This window comes from Penicillium paradoxum (assembly GCF_028828445.1).
Source record: "Penicillium paradoxum strain IBT 22861 chromosome Unknown utg000003l_segment0_segment0, whole genome shotgun sequence".
Taxonomy (NCBI): Eukaryota; Fungi; Ascomycota; class Eurotiomycetes; order Eurotiales; family Aspergillaceae; genus Penicillium; species Penicillium paradoxum.
This window is the reverse complement of record NW_026643181.1, coordinates 2193124-2211734: the sequence shown is the minus strand read 5'-3', so window position 1 is coordinate 2211734 and position 18611 is coordinate 2193124. Positions and strand designations below refer to the sequence as shown.

General features: G+C 50.9%; 5 protein-coding genes across 5 annotated transcripts; 2 read left to right on the top strand and 3 right to left on the bottom strand.

The window, feature by feature from the left end:
• Positions 1-496: 496 nt before the first annotated feature.
• sidJ (putative siderophore biosynthesis lipase/esterase) lies at positions 497-1596 on the bottom strand (the record flags this gene model as incomplete). Its single annotated transcript, XM_057173782.1, has 2 exons — positions 497-1498; positions 1546-1596. 2 exons carry the CDS (start codon positions 1594-1596, stop codon positions 497-499), a joined length of 1053 nt encoding a protein of 350 aa, XP_057033933.1.
• Positions 1597-3506: 1910 nt separating this feature from the next.
• On the top strand, positions 3507-9799 carry sidD (nonribosomal peptide synthase SidD; the record flags this gene model as incomplete). Its single annotated transcript, XM_057173781.1, has 2 exons — positions 3507-3938; positions 3995-9799. 2 exons carry the CDS (start codon positions 3507-3509, stop codon positions 9797-9799), a joined length of 6237 nt encoding a protein of 2078 aa, XP_057033932.1.
• A 364-nt stretch (positions 9800-10163) lies between these two features.
• On the bottom strand, positions 10164-14165 carry N7457_002734 (ABC transporter ATP-binding protein; the record flags this gene model as incomplete). Its single annotated transcript, XM_057173780.1, has 2 exons — positions 10164-13180; positions 13232-14165. The coding sequence occupies 2 exons, from the start codon at positions 14163-14165 to the stop codon at positions 10164-10166; spliced, it is 3951 nt and encodes a 1316-aa protein (XP_057033931.1).
• A 978-nt stretch (positions 14166-15143) lies between these two features.
• On the bottom strand, positions 15144-16525 carry N7457_002733 (GNAT family N-acetyltransferase; the record flags this gene model as incomplete). The annotated part of the gene is made up of 2 exons (XM_057173779.1): positions 15144-15515; positions 15569-16525. 2 exons carry the CDS (start codon positions 16523-16525, stop codon positions 15144-15146), a joined length of 1329 nt encoding a protein of 442 aa, XP_057033930.1.
• A 469-nt stretch (positions 16526-16994) lies between these two features.
• sidH (enoyl-CoA hydratase/isomerase family protein) lies at positions 16995-17870 on the top strand (the record flags this gene model as incomplete). The annotated part of the gene is made up of 2 exons (XM_057173778.1): positions 16995-17223; positions 17281-17870. 2 exons carry the CDS (start codon positions 16995-16997, stop codon positions 17868-17870), a joined length of 819 nt encoding a protein of 272 aa, XP_057033929.1.
• Between the last annotated feature and the right edge of the window lie 741 nt (positions 17871-18611).

Here is an 18611-nt window from a genome sequence, read left to right as displayed (position 1 = left end):
AGAAGGTTTATCATTTCATACTTACCCCCTGGGTCTGTAGAATCCACGGGCTTATTCCCCAAGAGACGGAAGTATTCACATGGCGACGCCAATATTTCATTGTATGACCTAAAATAGCTTCCTTTGCGACATTTGAAACATAAAACGTCCAGTCAAATCAATTTGTATCAAACGCCTAATCCGCTGGGAGTAGGTATTCGGCGTAGGTCTTCTTTTGGTTGGATGTAGAACCTAACATTTCCCATTATCTTTCAAGCAGAATCATCGAGGACCAAACAAGACCAACTTTCGCTAGTAACCTTCAATAACTGCAATGCCTTCTAATACGTTCGGCTTGAAACTGGGAGGGAGCCATCCCAAACTTCGAAAGTGTTCCAGGCGAGAGGGCATTAAGAGGAGGAATGAGAAGCATCTTATAAGAACGCGACTGGGCCAGGCGAAGGGGGGATGTCATTTTCGGCGTGGAATTCATCTCTATATTCTAGTTCTAATCGGTTCAAGCCTTCTCCGCCGCGGTCTTGAGATATCCCAAAACCCTCTCAACAAGCCACTTCCTTGGCTCCGCCTGATCATCATTACTCAACGCATGAGAAGCGTTAGGAATGACACCCGTGTGCTTCGTATCCCAGATCTGATATTTGCCATCATGATCAGTCGCCTTCTGCCACCTAGCCAGCATCTTATCCTTATCCACCCAATCCGGAATCGACTGATCCTTCCCAGAAATCAACACCATCAACTTATGATTCAACAATCCCTGCTGCTGAATCATTCCAAATGTAGTCCCAAAGTGCTCATCACTCAGATCCGAACTAAACATATCATCCTCCTGCGGCGCCTGTGGACTCTCAGGGCTAACAAGACTCAAAAACCGCCGACAACTGATCGGGGTATTCGCCGGATAGATCATCGAAGTCAACGACAAGGGCAACAGAGTATCATGAGGCTTCCCCTCCGCAACAGCCTCCCTCGCCAACGCCTCCATCTCATCATAGACAGCCCGCGCCTTCTCCGGCGTCGTATCCCCAATCCCCCACTTCAAAACCCAAAAGATCGCCTCGCGATCCGAAACCGGTGCTTGCATGATCGCACCGTCCAGCGCGGGCCGGCTGACGTGCTCAAGCCCGGGATCGAAGGCGGGCACCTTTGTGTGCGGGTTTGATTGAGAGAGGTAGTGCAGGACGCACTGGCTTCCCGTGGAATGGCCCATCATGGCGATCTTGCCGCCGCCGAATTTCTCGGCTTTGTATTCTTTGATGTAGTTCAGACATTGGGCGATCTCGCTGGTGTCGCGGTCGAGGTGGCCGACACCCCAGGATTGGTAGGAGGATGTGAGGTTCAGTGTGAAGAGGGACCATTCGGAGTTTTGGAGGGCGCGCGCCAGATCGGCCATGTAGGAGGTTGTTGCGAGGCCATCGCCGAGTCCGCCGACAAACAGCAGACTGTGGGGTTGGCGGACTGTGCTGGAGGCATATTCGAATGTGACGAGGGTTTCAGTCTGTTATTGTTAGCTGGTGCTCGTGGCGCGGAATATTATGACCGTACGTAGTGGTGCAGAATGCCAGGAAGGCCTCCTTTGGGCCAGAACTTAGACATGTTGGTGTGTGTGTGTGTGGTTTAGAGGGGGATGAGTGTATGGAGGTGTGTAAGTGTGTCAATTGAGCAGGGAAAGTGTCTCTAGCTAGGAAGCCCTCTCTAAGGTGGGTTTTCTGCAATCGAGTGCTTTACCGAGATCGGCTTTTTGTCGTTCCGGATGACGGAATGTGGACAGTCGTTGTCGGTTAGCTGGAACCGAGGCGTCCGAATCCACCAAGTCGACCGTTTTAGTTCATCTTATCAATCTGATTACACCGTGCCCAGCCGAGATCTTAGGTAACAAGTCTCGAATACTTCGGTGCCAAGGGACAACCTGGGAAATTTTGCTTGAACATCCATGGATGGGCGTCGGGTGAGTGAAACAGGGTATTTCAATGTACAGGTCGAGGTACATGCATGTATTGTAAATACCTGTATGACGTCGAATACGCGTAACCGACATGCAGGTATTAGCGGTAAATACAGCCGCTGTCTCGCCTAGTATGGGTAACGTTTCCACAAGCTCGGATGGGAAATAAGGATAGGCCAATGAAACCCCACCGTTAAGCCTAAAGGTGTGGTACATATGCACGCTAGCTGAGGCTAACCCAGATAGGTAAGATTATCGGATCTGATTAGATTGATTGGCCGAAGACAATAGAATCTGATTAGATTGCCCCTCTTTGAAAACTCTACACAATGCACAGTGAATTCGTCAACACCTGCATCTCAAGACAAGACTTTGCTGCAATGCTTAGGAAGTCTTGATTTACTCAATGTCAGCCCTACCCAGCTTTCATGCGAAAGATCGCTTCCTAAGATGTCGTGCTCTGCATCTGGTATTGGATATAGAGGCAACCGGCGGCACCCCGAAGACGAAAAGTAGGTGTGCACGCCAGGTTGTAGTTTTCGGCAGACCGGAGGATCAATCTAGGTGAGTGGAGATGGCCTCGGTGGCGTTTGAAACACTCCATCCGAACCTTCCTACAAGCGAGCCAAGAAATCAACCCAGCAACACGCGTGATGTACGGAGTACTCCGCATGAAACGAGGCTTTTATCGACAGATTTATTATTACACGCTTGTTGCGCCAGGGCCATAGCGCACATCTTTCAGGCTTACGATAATTCCCCGAACAATTCTGGGGACACATGCATGGTCTCAGAGGGTGGGTCTCGGGATGACAGAGTACATACGGAGTATGGAGTATGTATCGCTAAGACCGTCCTCTGCTCGCTTCGTAAATCGGAATTTCCCGCCTGAGACGCACAATCGTGGGTCTCCCGAGGCCTCCGAGACTTCGGGAAAGAAACCCTTTGCTGCTTGATGCCAACCCTGATGGGTTTCACAATGGGTCGATCGTATTAACACCCCCTCTATCACAGCCCAAATCAAGGAGATGAGCAATAATCTAACTAAACAGAGCACCGCTGTAAATTGAAATCCCCTTGGCGTAGCAATTCCCAGTTGTCGTTTTTCTCGGCTTGAATATTCGATCCGGGTCGACTGTGGAGCCTGTGGATACTCATTGTACCATACAGTATCGTATGCGGCGTTGAGATCGGTATGAACATACACGTATGGATCTAAATCGCTCAGGCACGAGGGCATGATGAAACGGCCACACGCTCCGGCATGGTATCACACTGCCTTCCAGAACGGGGGTGTGTCGATACACCCACAGCACCCCGCAATAGCCGATCTCGGTGATGATATGCAAAATACCTGCAGGGAACAAGACTGGATATGCTTCGGAGCTTGGAGGGTGGAGCATGATGCGACAGAACCGTGGCTGGTTCACTATATAGTGTCGGTCATACCACTTCCGTCGCCCGCGCAAAGCTCCGGATTTAATAGACAGTCGAGCTCTCTAACTCCTTCCTCACATCAACTCGAGGGAATTAGGACCAGCTGCGCTGGTCAGTCGTCATCATGGGCTTCATTCCTCTCGAAGAGGCCACTTTCTGCCATGAGCCCACAAACGAAGTTGAAAAAGTGCCGACAGATGCGAACGGTACTGGCTTTAGCTCTTTCCAGATTGCGGAGCTTGCTTCTGAAAAGATCGCTTCTCCGACTGGCATGAAAGAAGAGATCCTGTTATTGTCTTGGCTCATGGTGCTTCTGCGCAGCCGGGAAGATAGCCAAGTATCTTACGACTGGTCTTACAACGACCGCCAAAATGGCGCTGAGCCGGAATCAGTGAACAAATTATCGATGAACGAAGTAATGAATGGATTGCAAAGTAATGTCGCCGAAGTTGCGACTGCAATCTCTCGAAATATCCCCACAGGGCCGACGAGTCCTGCATCGCTCTTCTTGAGCACCAGTTCTCTTTCGCGAACATCGGAAGAAGCTAAGGAAGAGGTAAGTTTTCCATTGAAACACTGGGTATTTGGTCGTATCTAACCGTGAGGGAAAAGGGTATACTTCATCTGGAAGTTCGTTTTAACAATGCCAACCTCGAAATCCGCCCAGTGTGGCACACCGAGAACATGTTGCCGTATACAGTGAACCACCACGTTGAGGCGTTGGCCGATACTTTCAGCGTGTGCCTCACAAGTTTCGATGCGACTATTGAACAATGCCTTCGGCCGACCGCAAGTGATCTGAACGATATATGGGGATGGAATCATGAATTACCCCCCACCTACAACTTTTGCATGCAAGAAATGGTCGCCGATAGAGCTCGCGAGTACCCAGAGAAAGTCGCCATTGACTCATGGGACGGCAGCCTGACATATAGCCAAATCGACCAATGGTCGACTTCCGTGGCGCTCTCGCTCCGGGAAAAGGGAGTCGAACTACACGATGTGATCCCCGTGTGTTTCGAGAAGTCCAGATGGACGATTGTCGCCGTGCTTGGAGTGATGAAAGCGGGCGCAACCCTTGCCCTCATGGATCCAACTCTTCCTCTTGCCCGTCTTCAAAATATGGCCGTACAAGTCGGCGCAAAGGCCATGGTTTCGTCTCGCAAACAGTATGAGTTGTCGATGACGATCATGCCGACTGGAGAGCACTTCGTCGTTGAAGAAGAAGCTTTCGCAAACCTATCCGACATTCCATCAATCTCCGACTTGCCCGCCGTTCCATCCTCCGCCCTTATGTACATCATCTTCACCTCCGGCAGCACAGGCACTCCCAAAGGAGTGAAGATCTCTCACGAAACCTATACAAGCAGTGCTATCCCTCGAGCAAAAGCAGTTGGATACACACCCGAATCCAGAGTTCTCGACTTTGCATCCTACGCGTTCGACGTCAGCATTGACAGTATGCTTTTGACACTCGGAAACGGCGGCTGCCTTTGCATTCCCTCTGATGAGGATCGACTGAACGACATCAACGAAGTTATCCGAAAAATGCGGATTAACTATGCAGGTCTGACTCCATCTGTGGGCCGCATCTTGGATGCGGATGTTATTGCATCTCTCAGCGGTCTTGGTCTCGGAGGAGAGGCAGTCTCGGCAAGAGACGCTAACCACTGGGGCAAAGAAACCAGGATTATCATTGGTTATGGCCCCTGTGAATGCACAATTGGATGCACAGTCAATTCTAGCGCTGCTACTGGCCGGGATTACCTCTCCATTGGTCCAGGCAACGGAGCTGCTATGTGGATTGCCAACCCAAATGATCATAATGAGCTTGTTCCCGTCGGCGCTGTCGGTGAGCTGCTCGTCGAGGGCCCAATTGTCGGACAGGGCTATCTGAATGACCCCGAGAAGACTGCTGCTTCTTTCATTAATGACCCACCCTGGTTGCTCGCAGGCCACAAAAACTACGCTGGTCGTCAGGGCCGTCTTTACAAGACTGGAGATCTTGGAAGATACGACCCTGACGGCCTTGGAGGTATCGTTTTCGTCGGACGAAAGGATACCCAAGTCAAACTGCGTGGACAGCGTGTCGAATTGGGTGAAATTGAAAGTCAGCTCAAGGCTGTCCTGCCTTCAGAAGCCAACGTCATTGCTGAAGTGATCAAGCCCAAGGACTATGGAGGTCAACCGATGCTCGTCGCTTTCGTGGCTTTCCAGCCCAAGGCTCATGGACAGGTTGAGCTTGCATTAGATGAGCTTTCAAGTGAGCTCAGTGACACATTGACCAATGCCAATGCGGAGGTGTCCAAAACCCTACCGCGATACATGGTGCCGACCACATACATCCCGGTCAATGTTGTTCCAGTGTTGATCTCAGGCAAGACCGATCGCAAACAACTCCGAGCATTTGGAGCGGAAATTGATTTGCGCCAGTTGGACCAAGCTGCCGCGAGCACCGCTTCTCGGGAACTCACCGAGGTTGAACAACGTCTGCGACAAGCTTGGGCTGAGACACTCAAGCTTGAAGCAGAGGCCATTCGCCCCGATGACAACTTCTTTGCGCTCGGTGGTGACTCGTTGGCAGCGATGAGACTCGTGTCTGTCTGCAGAACGCAAGACCTTGATCTTTCTGTGATTGCTACATTCGGAAACCCTACCCTCTCGGCGATGGCCACCATTGTCAAGCCTTGCAGCTCCGAAGCACAGGAGGAGATCGCACCCTTTTCTCTGATCTCTCAATCCGCCGATAGTGCCCGTCTTGAAGCAGCACAAGCTTGTGGACTGGAACAAGCAGATGTGGAAGATATCTACCTTTGCACGCCCACTCAAGAGTCATTGTTCACCTTCTCGCTCAAATCAACTAAGGCGTACATTGCCCAGCGAGTTGCGTGTATTCCCGCACATATCAGCCTCGATGCATGGAGGAAGGCATGGGAAGATGTTGTTGCAGCAAGCCCTATCCTTCGCTCTCGCTTGGCACCGCTCCAAGACCCTGGTCTTCAGCAAATTGTGCTGAAGGAAGGTATCTCTTGGAGATACTCTACCAATCTGGAAAAGTATCTTGAGAACGACCGAAATGAGCGGATGAACCTTGGTCAAAGCCTCGCTCGCTACGGTCTTGTCAGCAACCCGAATGATGACAAGCGATACATGATCTGGACCGTCCACCACGTTCTCTACGACGGATGGTCAGAGCCAATCGTTCTCAAGCAAGTCAGCGATGCCTTGCAAAACCAATCTATTGAGATCCAAACACAGATGCGGAACTTTGTCAAATACGTTCGTGATACAGACGAGACTGCCATGCACGATTTCTGGAGACGGGAGTTAAAGGGCGCCGTTGGGCCTCAGTTCCCCCGTTTGCCTTCTCGCGACTTCATGCCAACTCCTAATGCCCTGATTGAGCATCAAATTTCCCTCGAGGCAGGTGCCGGATCACCTTTCACGATGGCGACATTGGTCCGAGGTGCCTGGGCTCTCGTCGCTTCCCAATACACCGGAAGCGACGATGTTGTCTTTGGTGAGACACTCACCGGTCGTGACATTCCCCTGCCAGGCGTTGAGAGTATTGTCGGACCATTGATCGCAACAATCCCCATCCGCATTCAAGTCCGCCGATCCAGCTCAGTCGAAGACTATCTTCAGACGGTACAGCAAGCCATCTTGGCGCGCACACCCTACCAGCACATGGGAATGCAGAACATTAGAAAGGTCAGCCAGGACGCCCAGTACGCATGCGAAGCCGGCACTGGTCTAGTCATCCAGCCAGATCCCGAGTACGTGGGCAGCGAGCTTGGATTCGAACTCGGCGACGTTGTCCGTGAAGCGCTTCACTTCAACCCCTACCCGCTCATGGTGGCCTTTGGAATCCGCAAGGGTGGCCTCCGGGTCTGCGCCAGTTTCGACAGCAGCCTGATCGAGGGTTCACAGATGCAACGAATTCTCGCGCAGTTGGAAACCGCTTGCATGCAGTTATCCAAGGGTCTTGATAAGCGCATTGATGAGATTTCTTGTCTTCCTGCGGCTGAAATAGACCAAATCTGGCAGTGGAACCAACCTCCTCCTCTTTCTGTGGAAGAGTTGACTGGTAACCTTCGAGCCCATGCGAGCACCAAACAGGGATCTGTCTATCCTCGCACTGTGATTCCCTGGGTGTGTAATCCTCGCAACCCGAGTCTGTTGTCGCCGATTGGCAGTGTTGGTGAGCTCTGGCTTGAAGGAGCTTGCCTTTCTGGGGAGATTGTTGAGTCTCCTGCTTGGCTCGTGGCCGGAAGCTCTGGATGTGCTGGCCGATCAGGAAAGGTTCAACCAACGGGTGACATGGTTCAGCTCCAGGATGATGGCAGTCTGATATTTGTTGGCCGAAAGGAAAACGTCGTGCCACTTCAAGGACATGCAGTGGATATTGCAGATCTTGAGTCGCACTTCGAGAAACACCTTCCGTCAACAATCCGTGCCGCAGCATCTGTGTTCCAGCCATCCAGAGAAGGTAGCCAGAAAGTTACAGAGCAAGAGCTGGCTGTCTTCATTGAGAACCAGCCTTCTGAGGAAGACAGTATCAGAGTTATGCCTGCGAAATACGAGATGGCTGACCACGATAGCACCATCTGTGACACTATCTCTGTCACCCTGGCTGTCGCGTTGAAGAAGCTGGACAAATACATCCGAGACTCACTGCCATCATACATGGCGCCCTCTGCATATGTTGTGGTCGACAAGTTGCCTGCTGGTCTGGAGGAACTTGATCACTCCTCGCTCAACCAGTTGGCCTCGAATATTCCTTACAGTGTTCTCGAACAACTTCGTGGAGGTTTCAAGGAGGCATGGACAAAGGGATTGGCACAGACAGATCTATCTCCAGCAGAGAAGATTCTACAAGCTGCTTGGGCGAACATCCTCCGACTGGCCCCTGAGGAGATCGATGTTGATGACAACTTCTTCCGCCTCGGAGGCGACTCTGTCCTGGCAATGAAACTAGTGTCGGGTCTCCGCACCCAGGGACATAGCCTGTCAGTGGCTGATATCTTCCAACACATGCGTCTTGGTGATGCAGCCAAGGTGCTGAAGGTGGACCAAGCAAAGGAAACCGTCCAGCCCTACAAGCCTTTCTCATCGCTCAGCAACCTAGATATCAAGATGTTCTTGACCTCGACTGTGCGGCCCAAACTCGCCAACCCAGGTTGGCCCATCCAGGACGTGTCTCCGATCACAGATTCCCAGGCCCTTGATATCAGAGCAACCATCGGAGCCCCACGCACTTCTGTTCAATATACCATGATGTACTTCGACCAGAGCATCGATCGCGAGCAACTGCTACGTGCATGCAGTGACCTAGTCAAGACTCACGATATTCTGCGCACTGTGTTCATCGAGAATGAATCATCCTTCCTCCAGGTTGTTCTCGAGAACGCCCAAGTTCCCGTGGCCATGCACCAGGCTGACAAGGAAATTGAGCAATACGTCACCGAGCTCTGCACAGCAGAAATCGAGTCAAACTTCGAACTTGGCTCGCCATTCTTCAAGATCTTCCATGTTCAACACGAGGATGGAAAGCACTGCCTTGTGCTTGGTCTTTCGCACGCCCAGTATGACGGCGTTTCCCTCCCTAGACTTCTCCAGGACTTGGAGACCTTGTACGCTGGAGGCAAGGTTGTCGACTTTGAGCCCTTCGCCACTTACATAGCACGGGTTTCTGATGGACGTCTTCAAACCCAGGCAGTCAACTACTGGAACAACCTGCTCAAGGGCTCAGCACTATCCGTCCTTGACGGAGCCACAGTCCAACACACAGACAAAGCCATCTTCCACGAAAAGGCCGTCGAAGACTTCCAGACCGTTCAGGAAATCACCACTGCAAATGTGCTCACCGCAGCCTGGGCACTGGTCCTCGCCCGTCGTCTTGGTAAGCCCGACGTGACATTCGGCACAGTGACTTCAGGCCGATCCCTCGACCTCGCAAACGTGGAGAACGTCATGGGTCCATGCTACCAACTCACTCCCGTCAGAGTTAAGTTCGAGTCCCAATGGACAGCCATGGATCTACTACGTTTCGTGCAGAAGCAGAGTGCCGAATCTGCCGCCCACGATTTCCTCGGATTCGAGAAGATCTCCAAGCAGTGTGCCCAGTGGGTACCAGAGGCTCGATCCTTTGACTCGATCGTCCACCACCAGGACTGGGACGATTTCGATGATATGCCGTTTGCCGGGTCATCTTGCAAGGTTGATATCTCGAATCCCCATGGTGATGCTGCTTATCCTATGAAGGCTGTTTCGTTTGTGCGTGGTGGAAAGATGCACGTTGGATTTGTTGGAAGTGAGAGGGATGCGACGTTTGTGGATGCCACTCTTGATGAATTGGCTGCTGCTGTGAAGGAGTTGTCGGTTTGTGGAGCTGAGCCATTGGTGCTTAATGAATGATTATGATATTTTTATAGAGCAGATAGATTGGATATGAATTTGATTCCCAGTTATGTTAATTATTTCATTATTCCGTGGAGACACCCCCAACAGGAATATGATATCCTACACGACTGAAGAGATGGAGAGTCTGCCAAGGGTATTTAGTTACTCTGTTATACATATTCTGAACTACTCTCATGTTTTTCGTTTCATACTTTTGAGTGCAAACAATTCTAGATGTCTTCCATTGGATTGGGCTGCTTCCGCACAAAATGAATTCAAATCACATAAAACCAAACACTTTTTGTGGTATATACAAAATTGGTATCTCTATTAAACAAGGACTAGAAAATTATATCGAAATCTATAAATCTGAAAAGGATCAAGTCGCCACAGTCTGGTGCATGACATTTGCCCGGTAACTGTCCGAGCGCTCGAGCAATTCCTCATGAGAACCAGAATCAGTGCACACACCACCATCAATCAGGAAGATGACATCGGCTTTTCTGATGGTGTGAAGACGGTGAGCAATAGCAATGACAGTGATTCCCTGCGCGGCCTTCTCCAAACCATCCTGCAAGAGCTTCTCAGACTCAGCGTCCAAAGCGCTGGTCGATTCATCAAGAATCAGAAGCTTGGGTTTGCGGACAAGGGCACGAGCAATGGACAATCTCTGCTTCTGACCACCAGAGAACTGGTTACCACTGGGTCCGCAGAGGGTCTGGTATCCCTCTGGCAGCGAAGTGATGACATCGTGGATGTTTGCGAGCTTGCAAGCCTCCTGGATCTCTTCAATGGACACGTTGTGGCCGGGTCGGGCACCGAGACCAACGTTGAACTCAATGCTTCCCTCGAAGAGAACGCTTTCTTGGGGCACCAGGGAGATCCAGTCGCGGAAGGAGACATCCGAGGTCTTGGTCACATCGACACCGTCGATGATGATAGATCCGGATTCAGGTGTGTAGAGGCGTTCGACCAGAGAGATGATGGTCGACTTACCTGCACCACTGGGTCCAACCAGGGCGCAGAACTTGCCGGGGCTAATATCAATATTCAAGCCCTTCAGCACCTTCATGTCGGGGCGGGCAGGGTAGCAGAAGTGAACATCACGGAGCTGCACACTGGAGGATGAGCTGCCAGAGTCGTATGTGGGCTTCTCTTCGATTGCCTCGAGATCCTTATTCTTGGGGACGTCAACGTGTGCACTCATGTTGTCCTTGCCGATCTCAATCAGTCCAAGGATTCTGGACATTGCGGAGCGGGCGGCGGAAAGCTCGGGCGCGAGCGCAAACATCTGACTCCAGAGCAGAGCGCTGACCAGAAGAGAGAAGACGACAATCAGGAATTGGGTTTGGGTGTAGTTGCCGTTGATGATCTGCTTGGAACCCCACCAGTATGCGAGTGCGTTCACCATGTTGCCGAGGAAGTAGGTCATTGCTTGCCAGAAGCTTGCCTGCAGAGTGACGACAAACGTCTCCTTGCGAGGTCCCTTAAGGGAGCGTCGATAGGTTTGCAGGGTGTTTTCCTCAAGAGAAAGGGAAGCAATTGTCTTGATGGAGGTAACAGCTTCCACGCCAATATCAACGGACTTGGTGTAAGCAGTTTCATGGCGTTCCTCGAATTTTCCGAGGACCATCAGCTCCATCAAACCAGCTCCGAGCAGAAGAGGTACAAGAGCGAGACAGACGAGGGCAATTCTCCAGGCAATGATGTGGGTCAAAATGATGGCAGCGATGAGGTTGACGGTGATAGAGAACAGGGTGCCAATGACAGATCCGCTCAGACCAGCAAGCGCATTACCATCTCTGGTGATATAAGAAAGCAGCAAGGCGGGCGAGCGACCGTTGGATTGATGCCACTGGAGATCTTGTTCAAACAAAGACCGGAATGACAAGACACGCACTTTGTACACTATCTTCTCGGAGACAAGGCCAAATCCTCCCCAGCTGACAATGTTTGCAAAGAATTCGATGAGCGCAAGAACGAAGAACATCAGACCGTAGAAATTACCCCGATTGCTAATACTGTCGGCACTGTGGCAAGGGTTCAAACTTCCAACAGTGTTTCCAAAAATGACAGCTTCACCGGAGAAGGCTCCACCGACCATGCTGGCACCGAAAAGTGCAGCGAAAATGACAAGCAGATAAGGCCTGAGAGCTGGTGCATAACCCTTGCAAAGAGCCCACAGGGTCTTGGGGGGAGTCTGAGGCTCTTCGTCTTCCGCAGCTTCGCTGGCTGGCGCTTCAGTAGTCGACACACGGCCTTCTTTCGGAAGCTCAGGGTCGGTCGAGAGACTGCCCTTCTCGTTTTCGACTTCAATGACACAAGTATCATCAGACTTTTCGATGCTTGTAACGCTGGCCGAGGAATCAGTCTTGTTAGATGCGGATGCAGCTCCAAGAGTTTGCAATTTGACCAATTCGGAGTAAGGTCCGTTGGCTGCCATTAACTCGGAGTGAGTTCCCTCCTCCAAGATATCTCCCTTGTGCATACACACGATCTTGTCCGCGTTGGTAATCGTAGACAGACGGTGAGCAATTGTGATGACGGTTCGGCCGGTTGAAATGTTATTGATAGCACGCTGGATACGTTGTTCACTACGGGAATCCAAAGCAGCAGTGGCTTCATCCAGAATGAGAACAGCGGGATCCTTGACAAGGGCACGAGCAAGAGAGACTCGTTGCTTTTGGCCACCACTGATCAATCGACCACTGGATCCAACCATTGTAGCGTATCCGTATTGCAATGCTTCGATGAAGTCAGCCGCATCGGCAAGGCCGGCGGCCTTTCGGACCAATTGAACGATTTCGACAACTTCGGGGCCCCTTTTCTCTGCTGCTGTGACAAGGTTCTGACCATCCCGAACTTCCTTGGCTAGATCGGTGAGATCGGTTCCAAGAAGAGTGGCTTTCAGGTGTGCGTGGGCGGGCTTGCTAGAGTTCATCAGGCCGTGTGCAATGTTCTCCAAAAGAGAGCGGTCAAGAAGAGAAGGCTCCTGCTGCACGAGACTGAGGAACCCTCTCAGATCACGGGTGTTGAGATCGCGAATGTTCTGGCCATCGAAAGTGATAGTACCTTCAGTGGCATCATACAAACGAGTGACCAGACCAGCGATTGTGGACTTTCCACTTCCGGAAAGGCCAACAAGGGCAGTGTGCTTCAGAGGGGCAATGGAGAGATTGATACTGTTAAGAACAGTGATCTCTGGCCGAGAGGGGTAAATGAAAGAGACATCCTTGAACTCGAATCCGCCCTCCGCCTGGGAGATACGGAGGCCAGCATCGGAAGACCCATCAATCAGGGAAGTACGCTCAATATCATCACGCAGCTTGTGATAGCAAGCAACTGCCTGTGTGAACAAGTGGATGAAGGGTGCAACTTGACTCAGAAGCAGGGTAGCTACCATTCGTGTTAGTGAATTTTCTCTAGTAAGATTTCAACCAAGCTTACCTTCGACCAAAACAAAAATGACAGTGAAAACAGCTCCGACGGTGGCACCGGCTGAGTTTGAGCGCACTGCGTCGGCAATCTGCTTACTTCCTTGCCAGAAGGCAAGACCGTTGGCGCCATATGCAACGAAATACAAGACACCGGCTTGAATACCAGTGGCAGTAGCCTTTTTCAATCCTTCAGTTTCCGAATCCTTCAGAGCCTTGGAGAACTTCTCCTCCAGACGCGCGTTCGCGCCAAAGGCATGCACGACAACAATGTTATTAAGCGCTTCTGAGGCAATTGACGCAGCGGAAGCAGCGAAGTCCGACATGCGCCCGGTGTACTTCTCGATATAGTAACTTCCAACAAAGGACATGATGAAGTATGCGGGGATCAAGGAAAGCAACATCGCGGCAAGAATAGAGTCTTTGATGAATGCCACGATGTATGCGGTGACGAAGAAGGAGAAACTTGAGATACAAATTCCGACCTTCTCAGCTGTTCCGGAGCGAATTGTTTGAATATCGGTATTAAGACGGGAGGCAACTTCTCCGGCGGGCAGGTTGTCAAAGAAGGAGGGTTCTTGTCGGAGGAGGTTCTGGAGATATTTTTCGCGGAGTCGCTGCGCCAGGCGCGCACCGGTCATCGTCCAGCATAGTAGGTGAATGTAGATCAAGACGAATTGCGCAATTCCCAGATACACGATCAGCAGAATCTTGCTGTTAATATCTGATTGCTCGCTTGAGTCATCTCCGGAGGAGTTGGAGGTTTGTTCGCAGGTCACTGAGTTGAAATCATCGATCAATTGGCCGAAGATGATACCGATGATTGGAAAGGGGACACCGGACGCAATTGAAGACGCCAGGCCAGCAAAAAGGGTGACCAGCTCGAGTCTTGAGGGGTTGGCAGCTACAAGTAGCTTGGGATAGCCAGTCAGGTTCCCGAAACCCATGGTGACTCGAAGATGGCGTTCAACACTGGGATTGTCGATTGAGTGTTGCAGAAGCTAGGTTCTCGCAAGCGATCAATTTATCAGTTTGACTAGCTGAACAGTGGCGTCACCATAAAAATTGCACCCACTCGTTAGCGTAAATCCATCCGGTGAAGTGACTGGAGCTGTGTGGGTTACGATGAGGACCCAAAGAAAGATGTATGCCAAGTGGGATGGAATCTCCAGGGGGTTTCCGGATGTTTAACATGCCGAATTCAATTTTTCAATCATCCGACATCGGTTTTTGACAGCTGGATCCCAAGATGCAACCCACCTTGGGCATTTCAAGAAATTTCCGTTCGGGGTTTATCAGATCAAAGTGGAGCACGTGTACCGTGGTTCGACACTAGCGTATATACGGTATGTTTGGGTGGATCCCCGTATCGGTGGCTGTATGGTGTATTTTATTTCCTTGAACATACGGTGTACAGCAAGCGAGTTGTGGACATTTTGGGCTTCTTGCTTTCCAAGGTTGTGATGGTGGAGAAGAATACATCATTAAGAGATTCCAAGGTTTCTTGTTTTGAACTCTCGCAAGATTAGAGATTTTAAAGTTGTGAGTATAATCTGAGTATGATCTAGGTATTCACACTTTGCCTCTGCATTGTAAGATGTATAGAACATCCATGGATATACTCAGGTAACATATTCAACAGTGGGAAGAAATCTCCATTCAAACATCACGCCATGTGGGATTACATACAAAATGCAGAAGTGGATCCTCCCAAAACGTGCAGTTCCGAAGGGAAAAAAAAAACTTCCGAAAGATTATCTGATTGAAGAAAAGCGGAGTAGACAACGCGTGGAACAGCCCCGACTAGGAAGCTCGACGTGGAACACGAGCTACCCCACTTATCCCATGGCAATTGAAAAAAGATGTCATGAATTTTTTGTACATTATCCCGTGCGCCAATTCCCGTGAAGCAACCTCTAACCAAACTATAGCTTGGCGTTCCACGCAGCGCGATCGGCAGATTCCAATGGCCGCTCACGTCCATCCCAGAATATCGGGCATAGTTGGAACCATTTTTCACGGCTGCAAATTGAGTGCACCGAGCGCTTGTGTCCGAGGTCGACGTACTTGCCAATAGTGAGTCCCTGGGCGTTCTCGTAGGACAAAATGGTGGCGCCGGTAGCCTTGGGCTCACCGACGGCATTGGCGGTTCGGGGATCGTCCAAGAAGACATAGTGAATGCAGCTCGAGTACCAAGCATTCACGCGATGAGCACCCCGGAAGCTGGCATCGCCGACAAGAGAGTGGCGGCCGCGATCGTAGTGCCCGGCATCGTAGTGGGCGCCGTAGTGATCCTCCTGTAGATAAAAGTGTTAATATCGATATCAAGAATGCGAACGAGGAATGTTACCTTTGACCAGTACAATTCATAGTAAGAGAAGCGGGTATCATCGAAACGTCCAAACAAGCACAGCACATGGGGATCGAAATGCAGCTTGCGCAAATACTCGGTGTGCTGTTCGATAGTTCCGGTCTCGTTCCAGCCTGCAGCGACACGGGGGTCGTTCTGCCACTTGTTGAACAACTGGACATGCTCCAAATTTTGCCAGTCAACCACTTCCAGTGAGAAGTGCTCATTGACCTCTGGGATGTAACGACTGTAGGCAATGGATCCTGGGTGCGGTTTGGGACGGCGGATCGGGTGACGAGTATATACCGGTTCTTCAGGGAACTTGTTTGTGACTTCGTAGTTCTCGGGCATGATGGGATATTGAGACAAAGGCGCCCGGAGAGGGCCATCTGTGCCATCTCCCACTACCCAAATGGGACGAGGGCCCATGGGGGAGGCAGCACCCTGCCAGAAAGCGCTTCGAAGGATCAGCAAATCATCGAATTGCAAAGCCTTGTTTTCTCTGTCGCGAAGGTTTCTCGGGTGCTTGATCGCCAATCCAGTGATGAGGAGTTCATCGTGAACGGTTTCCTGGCCTGCGCCGGAGAGAGTAAGTCTGAAGTATTCAATTGTTGGGTGGGCGAGATAGATGGCGTGGACCACATTCCAAATTTGGCCCAGAGAAGGAGCGCTGTTTCCTGTCCATTGGAAGACGGTCTGAGGACTGCGACGCGCGCGACCCCAGGGAGTGTTATCTGAGATAGGTGGCTGCTCGGCTTTGGGAATGAAGGTCAAGTCAAGCCATGAGAGCGAGTCTGAGTGTAGTGGTTCGGACAAAGCCTGTCCCTTCGCAGGTTGCTCCGCAAGTCTCAAGTTACGCTGGGCCGGTGTCGATCCAGCAACAGTGTCCACGCGATAGGCGGTCAGATAAGGGTGTGGTAGCTTGACCGGGGGATATTGGTGTGATTTCGAGGCCATGGTCAAAGATTTTGACCGAGAGAATGATCAAGAGCTTCGCGACAATCGGGGTTTGCGCCGAGTGGAAGTCAAAAATTAATAGAAAACTCCCCGTTCTGCGTAGAGAGATTATATGTGCGGAGTACGGAGTAGGTGACCTTGCAAAAAGGACGATCAGGCTAGGATATAGTACGGAGTAACCGAGTCTGAATCCCCCGCTCATCAGATCCTGAAGCAGAAAATACAAAATTCCGTTGAGATAAGCGAAGCCAAATGGATCGTCATATGGGGCTCTGGTATTTTCCAATTCCAGTCTGTAACGTCTTTGGGACCATCTCAGCTTCCGAGGTTCCGTTGGAAGGCTCTTGCGACCGCGGGACGCCAAATACCCGCTCCTGAGCCTAGGTACTACATAACCTCTTTACATCCGAACTCGCCAAATATAAAGTACATAGGTAACTCTAGACTGTCTACGATTCACACTTCCATCATGTCTTTACGTACTGGCCCCTTGAACCATGAGAACTTCTATATCTCCTTCCCCCATGAGCGGGTTCTGCTGGTCACAATCAACCGACCAAACAAGCTAAACTGCATCGACACCAAATTAAGCCGAGAAATTGCTAGGATCTGGGCGCGATTTGATGAAGATGAAAGTTTATGGGTTGCCATCATCACTGGCGTTGGGCGAGCTTTTTGTACAGGGGCTGACCTCGGAGGTGATTGTTTCCTTACCGTAATCGAGATTGAACGCAAAAATTGACTGAAATAACCAGAATGGAACGCGATGAACAAGGCTGGGGTCGTCAATGATATGTCCGCACCGGGGCTGGCCGGACTACCTCGTCGGACCGGCAAGAAACCGATCATTGCCGCCGTGAACGGCATCTGCATGGGCGGAGGCTTCGAAATGGTGGCAAATTGCGACCTTATCTTGGCTTCATCCTCCGCGGTTTTCTCCCTTCCGGAGGTGAAACGAGGAATCGTGCCCGTTGCTGGCTGTTTGCCGCGGTTAAGCCGTACCATCGGCCTCCAACGCACAATGGATCTCGCCCTTACCGGCAGAAACGTGAGCGCCACAACGCTACATGACTGGGGTCTGGTTAGTCAGGTGGTCGATTCATCGGCCGATGTCGTCCGTGCAGCGGTCGACGTTGCCGAGATCATGTGCAAAAACAGTCCCGACGCTCTTATTGTCGCCCGCCTGGGTGTTCGCATGAGCTGGGATGCTGGCAGCGTGGAGGATACAGTCACCGAATTAGCGGATCAATGGTATCCTCGGTTGATCGCTGGTCCTAACTTTGCCGAAGGCATTCAGGCTTTTGTGGAAAAACGGTCCCCGAGCTGGAAGAACTCGAAGTTGTGAGATTCGGAAGTAGTCCTAATCAGATTAAATGACGCGATTTGTCCCCGGGAGTGGGGTCTGAACTTATCTGATTAACTGTAACTCGGCGTATTCAACGTGTATTTTTCTGGTAACTAGCGTATGGTGGAGATACCTAATCTGGAAGAGAAAAAGAAAAAGAAAAGAAAACCCAGAAGAAAAAAAAAAAGGAAAAAGAAAAGTTCTACATACGTAGATATGAATTGTTCATCCGGCAACAATGCCAATGGTAACATGTGTCTCTCTCATTGTGCTATAAGTCTACATATGATATACCGATTACCCCAGTATAAACATCCTGAGTCCGGAGTACTCCGTACCTGGATCAACCTCATCAGAGTGCTCGATCCAAATCGGTCTAATGCAGTACCTTTGGAGCATTACTTACCGCTAGTAACAGATGCCTCCCGACGGAACCCGCACGGATCTCGACCTAGCGTGTAGGACCAGTTTAGTGGCCCCCAAAGGCCTAAACACTCTCATTTGCTTTTCTTTTGATTTCTTTTCCGGTTGTCGCGGCGCCAGTAGGGATGCCAAGCTCTGCCAAACTCGACCCACACATTAATTTCCATAACAGGCAACCTATACGCAAATTTGAAGCTTGGAGTGGTTCTGTCCATCGTTGCCACTGCCTTGGTTAAACCCTTCCGGGCTGGAAACCGCCATCCGTACAATCTGATTAGATTCTGTATCCGGAATGCCCGAATCTGGCCGACCTTTGAA